The sequence below is a fragment of the Staurois parvus genome, unplaced genomic scaffold (genome assembly GCF_062004578.1).
Source record: "Staurois parvus isolate SC_StPar_1 unplaced genomic scaffold, SC_StPar_1.0 ptg000056l, whole genome shotgun sequence".
NCBI lineage: Eukaryota > Metazoa > Chordata > Amphibia > Anura > Ranidae > Staurois > Staurois parvus.
Genome location: NW_028317852.1, coordinates 2,578,974 through 2,588,503, shown reverse-complemented (window position 1 = coordinate 2,588,503; position 9,530 = coordinate 2,578,974). Strand labels below are relative to the sequence as shown.

Sequence of the window (9,530 nt, the reverse complement as noted above, 5' to 3'; positions counted from 1 at the left end):
ATATAAAGTAACAATATTTATCTATGTGCCAAAAGGGGTGACACATTCTCAGTCGTATTTTCCTTTTTTTAAACGATCTGAAACAAAGACAAGAGCAGATTCCTGCCTGGATCTGTAGCTGCGCACGGACGGAGGTGAGTGGATAAGATCACAACAGAGCCTGTCACCAGCGTTCTGTCACCAGCCAACCACAGCTGTCTTGTGTCCCACCAATGAGGTTGGAGCGGAGGCGGGCGTATGCTAGTCACATGACCTGTAGTTGTCTGCTTGACTCGGGAAGCAGCTGGAGTCTTCATGGCTGCAGGTAGTAGAGTGACTAGAGGCTTGTTGTTGTCTCCCCTCCTCCTCTCCTTTCTCTGTATGTGTCTTGCAGGGGAGCCCTCAGGAACGTTGTCACCCATGTTGCAGACAGCAGGGCTGACATATGCATTCTATTCCACTGCAGTGTTTATGGTAGTCGGGGCTTGGTGGGTGTGTGTGCCATGTCATGTATGTGTGCTGTTGTATAAGGCCAGCTGCCCTCATAAAATCTTCTTATGGGCAGACTGGACTGTTGGGATTGTGACACTTTTGGCCACATGTTTGTGATCAGATCTGACACGTGGATGTTTAGCACTTCATAGGATGAAGCTTTGAACATATATAGTTATCGCTCTCCAAATCATAATGAACAATATGATACAAATATTTCCCTTCATATGATGCATGGCAATAGTCTTTTATAATATTATTTAAAGTAGGACTACACCTGGGTTCACATATATGCCGTGCGGTATATCGCATGTGATTCGTACAGGAACCGCACCGCATTCCTCTGCAAATCACATGCAATTTGTCTGCGGTGCGATCAGATCCATACTTTTTGTATGGCTCTATTCTAAAACATGCAGGACCCTTTTTTTGGGTCCGCCCTAGAATCGGATCACATGGGTATTCCAACCCTTTGCAATCCGATTCTGCACATCACACCGCATTTTGCGGACTGCTTTCGGGGTGTTGTTAACTCAGCATACACACTCGTAGCAGTTCACATGAATGGGGTGCGATTCTGAACCGGTGCGGAATTTGCACTGAAAACACTGCAAATTCTCCAACGCATCAGTGTGAACCAGGGCTAAAGGCAAAATGTCCTGCTTTTTATGTCACTCCTGTACTATAAATAAAGAATCTTCATATGGACTTTGGAGTGGCCGGTTCTCTCTATTCATATAAAGTGTTTTATTTTGGATAAAGTAAGGGAGGGCTATAGCTCCTGCCAGGTTTTTTCTGTCATCTGTGTCCTATTGGGGAGGTTTCTTTTCACTTCCTGTCCCATAACCAAAACAGGAAGTGAGAGGAAATCCCTCCAATGGGAATCCTTGGTTGTCACCAGAACTAGTGTCCCCATTGGAAGATTTCCCCTCTGTTCTTGTTTTGGTGACAACTCAAGATTGGGGTTTGCTTTCACTTTTATTCTTGGTGATAACGGTAAACATGACAAATAGAGAGGGTGAATCTCCCTAACAGGGGCACAGAGCAATAAAAGATTGGTGAACCTCCGTCCATTTTACTTCTTAGACACTGACTCTCTAAGATACTCTTTTTATACCCAGTCATGTTACTGACCTGTTGTCAGTTAACTCAATTGGTTGTAAAATGTTCTTCCAGCTCTTCCTTGTTAGTACCACTTACTTAGTTTGTTTTTTGTTGCCCTGTCTCAACTTTTTGGAGATGTGCTGCTGCCAACAATTTCAAAATTACCGTATCTTTTCTTAAAATGGTACAATTTCTACTTTTAAACATTTGATATATTTTCTACTTTATATTGTGAATAAAATATGGGAGCAAAATATGGGAGCATGAGATTTGCAAAGCAGTGTAGATTTTATGTAGATTTTACACAGCATCCCAACTTTTTGGAATTGGGGTTTGTGTTCTCTCTCTCTCCCTCCAAAAGTATTGGGACACCCTTCCAAATCAGTGAGAGAATTCCTGGCTGTCACCAGAACTAGCCTCCCAATTGGAAGATTTCCCCTCTGTCCCTATTTTGGTGACAACTCAAGATTGGGGTTTACTGTCACTCTTGGTGATAATGGTAAACATGACAAATAGAGAGGGTGAATCTCCCTAATGGGCACAGAGCAAGAAAAACCTGACAGGGCTTTTGCATGAAAGAAATGAAAATGAATTCGGCATTCAACCCATGCATGGCCTGCCTTACACTATATGGCCAAACATAGTAGGACAGCCCTCCAAATCTTTGGATTCAGGTGTTCCAATCACCTCCGTGGTCACAGGTGTATAAAATCAAGCACCTAGGCATGCAGACTGATTCTACAAACATTTGTGAAAGAATGGGTCGCTCTAAGGAGCTCAGTGAATTCAAACATGATACCGTGATAGGTTGCCACTTTTAAGTCCATTTGTGAAATTTCCTTGCTACTAAATATTCCACAGTCAACTGTTAGTGGTATTATAACAAAGTGGAAGCAACTGGGAACAACAGCAACTCAGACACGAAGTGATAGGCCACGTAAAATGACAGAGCGGGATCAGTGCATGCTGCAGTCACCAACTGTCTGCAGAGTCAATAGCGAAAGACCTCCAAACTTCATTCGGCCTTCATATTAGCACGACAACCATGCGTAGAGCTTCATTAGATTGTAAGCTCCAAGGAGCAGGGCCCCCCTATCCCTCTTGTAGTGAACTTGTATTGTCTCCCTTTATATTGTAAAGCACTGAGCAAACTATTGACGCTATATAAATCCTGTATAATAGTAATAATGGAATGGGTTTCCATAGCCGAAAAGTTGCATCCAAGCCTTACATCACCAAGTGCAACGCAAAGCATCGGATGCAGTGATGTAAAGCACGCCACCACTGGACTCTAGAGCAGTGAAGATGTGTTCTCTAGAGTGACAAATCACGCTTCTCTGTCTTGCAATCCAATGGACTTGTCTGGGTTTGGTGGCTGCCAGGGAAACGTACCGTTGACTGTATTGTGCCAAGTGTAAAGTTTGGTGGAGGGGGGATTATGTTGTGGGGTTGTTTCTCAGGAGCTGGGCTTGGCCCCTTAGTTCCAGTGAAGGGAACTCTTAAGGTCTCAGCATACCAAGATATTTTGGACAATTTTATGCTCCCAACTTTGTGGGAACAGTTTGGGGAAGGTCCCTTCCTATTCCAACATGACTGAGCACCAGTGTCCATAAAGACATGGATGAGCGAGTTTGGGGTGGAGTCCTGACCTCAACCTGATAGAACACCTTTGGGATGAATTAGAGCGTTGACTGTGAGCCAGGACTTCTTGTTCAACATCAGTGCTTGACCTCATAAATGCGCTTCTGAAAGAATGGTCAAACATTCCCATAGACACACTCCTAAACCTTGTAGACAGCCTTTCCAAAAGAGTTGAAGCTCTTATATCTAGAAAGGATGGGCCAACTCAATATTGAACCCTATGAACTAAGTTTCATGTGCGTGTAAAGGCAAGCGTCCCAATACTTTTGGCAATATAGTGTATGTGTTATAGGGGACCACTAGTGTGGCCCCTGACATCAAAGGCTCGGATATAATATTCAGTACACGAGATCGGTCAAACCTGGTGGTAAGCTGTCAGTGCTGGGCTGATCAACAGCTAGCACCTCCACAGCTACACATACAAAATAGGGTGGGGATGCTCTTAACATCATTAAAGTAGCTTAGTCAAAAGCTAACTAAGGCTAAACCTATTCCTACCCTCATTCTAAGCCTATTCTAGCTAACCTGTTAAAAAAATATCGCTATACTTACCTATTCTGAAGTTACTCCGGTCCTATGATCAGCTGTCAGCAATGGCTTCTGTGTAGAAGAGGGACAGCTAACACTGGATGCCCCATAGTAAGCCAATGGGTGACGTCATCTCCCAGGCATTTTCAGCTGTTAACGGCGATCTCTCCTCTACACAGAGGCTGCTGCTGGAGAGATCCCGTGACCTGAGCGGCTTCAAAATAGATCTGCACCATGGTTTGAACGAGGTCTTAAGGGTATGAAAACCTTAAAGTAGAATGGGCTGGTCCTATGCAACATGCAGAATAGTGTGACAATCACGCTGTTGGAATCACATAGCGTTCCCACTATATTATAATATGAATTGGGCCTAAATGAATGTATAAATGTCTTTGGCGATCTTGTTAAAATGTTATGTCAAAAAGTATTCAGCAATAGCAGGCTGAACATTTATCTAAGTACATGATTTTTTAAATCCTGAAGTCTATTTATATTCCCCCACCATGGGGCTTTACCTTTTTTAAGGAGATGGCTGTCCTTTCTCCTGGACTGAGTGGCACTCACATAAAGATGTATCCGTGCCATTCAGTCTAGAAGATACAGCCTTGGTTTTACAGGAAGAGGGTTAAATGATTGCTGGCTGTCATTAAAACCGTAATAAACCCAAAAGCAAACCTTTATTATATTGCTGCTTAATTCTGAGATGTGATGGCTGCATTCGCTTTCTTTTTTAGGCTCTTTTTTTTATTTTCACCTGATGCACTGGCCAGTAAGTGTGTTGTTTTTCAACAGAACATGATCTCCTACAAATGTATAAATTCAGAGTGTTAAGACAAACAATTTACCACTGACAGGAATGCTTTTATTTATGTAAAATCTTTATCCGAAAAGGAAAAAAAATGTTGCTGTAACTGCTTGTGTAACTGCAGTGTGAGCTGGAGTTTGGCTTCAGTTTGTTGGTATATTTAAATCTGCTAGTACATCTAACACTCCCTTTCCCCCTAGACTGACAATGCTTCTGTCTGTCCCTGTGCTCATTCATCCAGAGTGGGGGCACTCCAATGCAGAACGTATGTTACTGGCCAGATCACCCGGTGATAATAGAGGGAAAATAGCCTAAAAAAGAAAACTAATGCAGCCACCACATCTAATGATTGGTAAGCTGCAATGTATTATGGTTTTGGGTTTAATACTGCTTTAAAACTGGAAGGCTTAGGACATCTTGTGGCAGAGAAGTTGTACTATGGAGGTCAGCTCCAAATTGTTTGTGAGTATAGAAGCAAAAGCAGCTCTTTAAAATTTATTTAGCATATAAAATTTAAATAATTTTTGTAGTTCAGCAGTTCATCTTTAAAAACAGTAGGTGAACTCCTATACTGATGTAGGTTCTTTTATTCTGAAATATAAAAGTATTTTTGGAATGTTTCACAATGTTTCTAATTGATTATGTAAAACGTCTGCACACATCTACCATAATAAATGTATGATATTATATATATATATATATATATATATTTTACTGATTTCGTTTTTCTTTTTTGTACAGAGGCAAAAGAAAGTGAGGAACTCAAACCCAAGGCAGAAGAATCAGAGGTACACAACTCACTGAACCTTTGGATCATGATATAAACTGTCTATTCAGTATTGTCTTCTCCTATTTTGCCATTTAAGCCTGCAAACCTTATAAAAAATGTACCGTATTTTTCGCTCCATAAGACGCACTTTTTTCCCCCCAAAAAAGGGGGGAAAATGTCAGTGTGTCTTATGGAGCGGCTGGTCCGATATTCCCACCGCCACAGTGTCAGAATACCGGGCCGGCCGCTCATCTCTTTTCTGCAGTAGGACCTTACCTGTTCCTCGGTCCCGCGCTGTGCAGTCTTCCCACGCCGGCGTCTTTAGTGTGGGCTCTCGGCTGTGACAGCCGGGTGCCCAGTGCGCATGCGCGAGAAGCGCTGCGCTTTGTGAATGGTACGGCATCTTCTGGGACACATGACAGGTCCGCAGTCTCTTGGTCATCCCCTGTACTGTCCGCAGACTCTGGTCATCCCCTGTACTGTCTGCAGTTTCTGGTCATCCGCTGTACTGTCTCCGCAGTCTCTGATCATCTCCTGTACTGTCCGCAGTCTCTGGTTATCTCCTGTACTGTGTCCGCAGTCTGTGGTCATCTCCTGTACTGTCCGCAGTCTCCGGTCATCTCCTGTACTGTGTCCGCAGTCTCTGGTCATCTCCTGTACTGTGTCCGCAGTCTCTGGTCATCTCCTGTACTGTGTCCGCAGTCTCTGGTCATCTCCTGTACTGTGTCCGCAGTCTGTGGTCATCTCCTGTACTGTCCGCAGTCTCCGGTCATCTCCTGTACTGTCCGCAGTCTCTTGGTCATCCCCTGTACTGTCCGCAGACTCTGGTCATCCCCTGTACTGTCTGCAGTTTCTGGTCATCCGCTGTACTGTCTCCGCAGTCTCTGATCATCTCCTGTACTGTCCGCAGTCTCTGGTCATCTCCTGTACTGTGTCCGCAGTCTGTGGTCATCTCCTGTACTGTCCGCAGTCTCCGGTCATCTCCTGTACTGTGTCCGCAGTCTCTGGTCATCTCCTGTACTGTGTCCGCAGTCTCTGGTCATCTCCTGTACTGTACAGGAGATGACCAGAGTTGCGGACACAGTACAGGAGGTGACCAGAGACTGTGGACACAGTACAGGAGGTGACCAGAGGCTGCGGACACAGTACAGGAGATGACCAGAGGCTGCGGACAGTACAGGAGATGACCAGAGGCTGCGGACAGTACAGGAGATGACCAGAGGCTGCGGACAGTACAGGAGATGACCAGAGGCTGCGGACAGTACAGGAGATGACCAGAGACTGCGGACAGTACAGGAGGTGACCAGAGACTGCGGACAGTACAGGAGGTGACCAGAGGCTGCGGACACAGTACAGGAGGTGAAGAGACTGCGGACACAGTACAGGAGGTGAAGAGACTGAGGACGCAGTACAGGAGGTGAAGAGACTGAGGACGCAGTACAGGAGGTGACCAGGGACTGCGGACATAATACATCATACATAGTAGCGGACATCTCCTGTACTGTGCCTGTAGTCTCTGGTCATTTCTTATGCTATGTCTGCAGTCTCTGGTCATCTGTACTATGTCTGCAGTCTCTGGTCATTTGTACTATGTCTGCAGTCCACTGGTTCAGAATATTTATTTTCTTGTTTTCCACCTCTACGGTAAAACCTAGGTGCGTCTTATGGAGCGAAAAATATGGTACTTTAATACTGCTAGTGCAAATATGAAATAATTTAGTAGTTGGTTTTGTTTTTATTGTGCTTAAATCAAATATTAAATACTAAACATAACCTAAAATATTTCCACATTATGTGGAAGAGCTAACAATAATGTTCAGAGATATAAAAATACACACAAAATGAGAGATTTATTGGTTTCTAATCTCTTGCTCTTTGCTAGGTTGGTAGAAGGTAATTATGTTTATAATATCATTCATTTGTGTTTTCTATCCTGATAGTAGTTTGTGTTTAGTGACCCATGTAAAGCTGGATATAGATGGAACGAAATTTGGTTGGTTCAGCAAGGAATGTTCAAATTTTTCGATCACTGTTTGGCAGAAGTCAATCATTAGACCGATTCTGTCAAGTACAGGTGAAACTCGAAAAATTAGAATATCGTGCAAAAGTTCATTTATTTCAGTAATGCAACTTAAAAGGTGAAACTAATATATGAGATAGACTCATTGCATGCAAAGCAAGATAGTTCAAGCCGTGATTTGTCATAATTGTGATGATTATGGCTTACAGCTCATGAAAACCCCAAATCCACAATCTCAGAAAATTAGAATATTACATGCAATCAATAAAACAAGGATTGTACATAGAACAATATCAGACCTCTGAAAAGTATAAGCATGCATTTGTACTCAGTACTTGGTTTGGGCCCCTTTTGCAGCAATTACTGCCTCAATGCAGTGTGGCATGGAAGCTATCAGCCTGTGGCACTGCTGAGGTGTTTGTCACGATCTGGGTCAGGTTCAGAGACCAGTTGCTACAGCAGTTGTAAGGCTTACCTGAAACCAGCAGGATTGGTACACCAGCGGCCCACCCTGGGAATGACGCAGGCTCACCTGAGGTGCGGGGTCTAAGCATCCACCGGTCTTCCCCAGAGCTCCTAATGGTGGAGATGGATTTGGCTGCGTTGTGAATGCCAGGTCGCAGATCTCAGGATCACCCCATCAGGGAATGAGTAGACTGGAAACCAAAAGCGGATCAAACAGTTCAGGGATCAAACAGAAGCGGAGTCGGTCACAAGCCAAGGGTCAGTCACCAATGGTAGTAGATAGGATGAGGCAGAATCGTAGTCAGTAGCAAGCCAAAGGTCGGTAACGTAGCGGAAGACGGCAGCAGAAACAGTAAGCGGGATATTGGCTGGTAAGGCACAATAATCTGGCAACCAGGAAGTGCAGAGACATGGCTTTTATAGGAAGTTCATGGGAGGAGCAAGGAGTTCAAGGTTCAAGACAAAACAGGGCAAAGGCAGGATCATCCAAAGAATTGTCAAGGGAGCTGTCCAGCATTCCAGGTGGCTCAGTGAGAAGAAACACTGTCTCTCACCGCAGAAGGCCCAGGTTCGATTCCAGGCTCTGACAGTACTCCCCTCCTCACAGGACGTCCCCTGGACGTCTTAGGACCAGGCTTGTGGGGAAACCTCTGGTAGAATTCTCTTGTTAGTCTAGGAGCATGAACATGTTCCTCAGGCTCCCAAGAATTTTCCTCTAGCCCATATCCTTCCCATTGGACCAGATATTGCAACTTTCCTCTAAACATCCTAGAATCAAGAATCTTCTCCACCACATATTCTTCTTCGCCCTGTACCTCAACAGGTGGAGGAGGTGGAAGAATTCTTCCAGAGAAAGGATTTTCATGAAATGGTTTGAAAAGCGATACATGAAGAAGCGGGTGAATCTTCATACCGTCAGGAAGTTTTAAGCGAAAGGTAACTGGGTTGATCTGAGCAGAAATCTGAAAAGGACCAACAAACTTTTGACCCAACTTAGCAGATGGCACATGCACCTTCAAATTCTTTGTTGATAACCAAACTTTGTCACCCACATGAAACGTAGGAAGTGCTCTTCGGTGTCTGTCAGCAGCCTTTTTGTAATATTCCTGAGCTTCCCTCAAAGTCTCAATCAATTTCTCCTGAATCTCCTGCAATGTAGTTAGTCTGTCGGTAACAGCAGGAATTGGAGTTGTGATAGGGAGATCAGGAATAAAAACTGGATGATAACCGTTGTTCAAGTAAAAGGGACTTTGAGAGGTGGAACTATGTTTAGAATTGTTGTATGCAAACTCTGCAGTGGGAAAACAGTCCACCCAGTCATCCTGAAGATAAGTGACAAAGCATCGAAGATACTGCTCCATTGTTTGATTAGTTCTCTCAGTCTGACCATTAGACTGGGGATGAAAAGCAGAGGACAGATTGATTGTAACACCCAAGGCTGAGCAAAAGCTTTTCCAAAATTTCGAAGTAAACTGCACACCTCTGTCAGACACCACATCATCAGGGATTCCATGCAGTTTAAATACTTCTCGAACCATTAGTTCTGCAGTCTGTTCAGCAGTGGGCACCCCCTTCACTGGAACAAAATGGGCCATCTTTGTGAGACGGTCAACCACCACCAAAATGGTGGTCATTTCTTTTGAGGGAGGTAAATCTACCACAAAATCCATAGAAATAGACCCCCATGGTCTCGATGGAACAGGGAGTGGCTGAAGCAACCCCAAAGG

The 9,530-nt window shown here is 44.1% G+C and overlaps 1 protein-coding gene across 2 annotated transcripts in view; it reads left to right on the top strand.

Moving 5' to 3' along the window:
• Positions 1 to 229: 229 nt before the first annotated feature.
• The window catches only part of SIRT2 (sirtuin 2), a 58,996-nt gene continuing 49,695 nt past the window's right edge, over positions 230 to 9,530 (top strand). For both annotated transcript variants that reach the window (XM_089668230.1, XM_089668223.1), the window contains exons 1-2: positions 230 to 304; positions 5,291 to 5,337. In XM_089668230.1, coding sequence (XP_089524356.1) covers positions 295 to 304; positions 5,291 to 5,337 — 57 coding nt within the window. In that variant the 5' untranslated portion in view covers positions 230 to 294. The remainder of the gene's footprint in view (positions 305 to 5,290; positions 5,338 to 9,530) is intronic.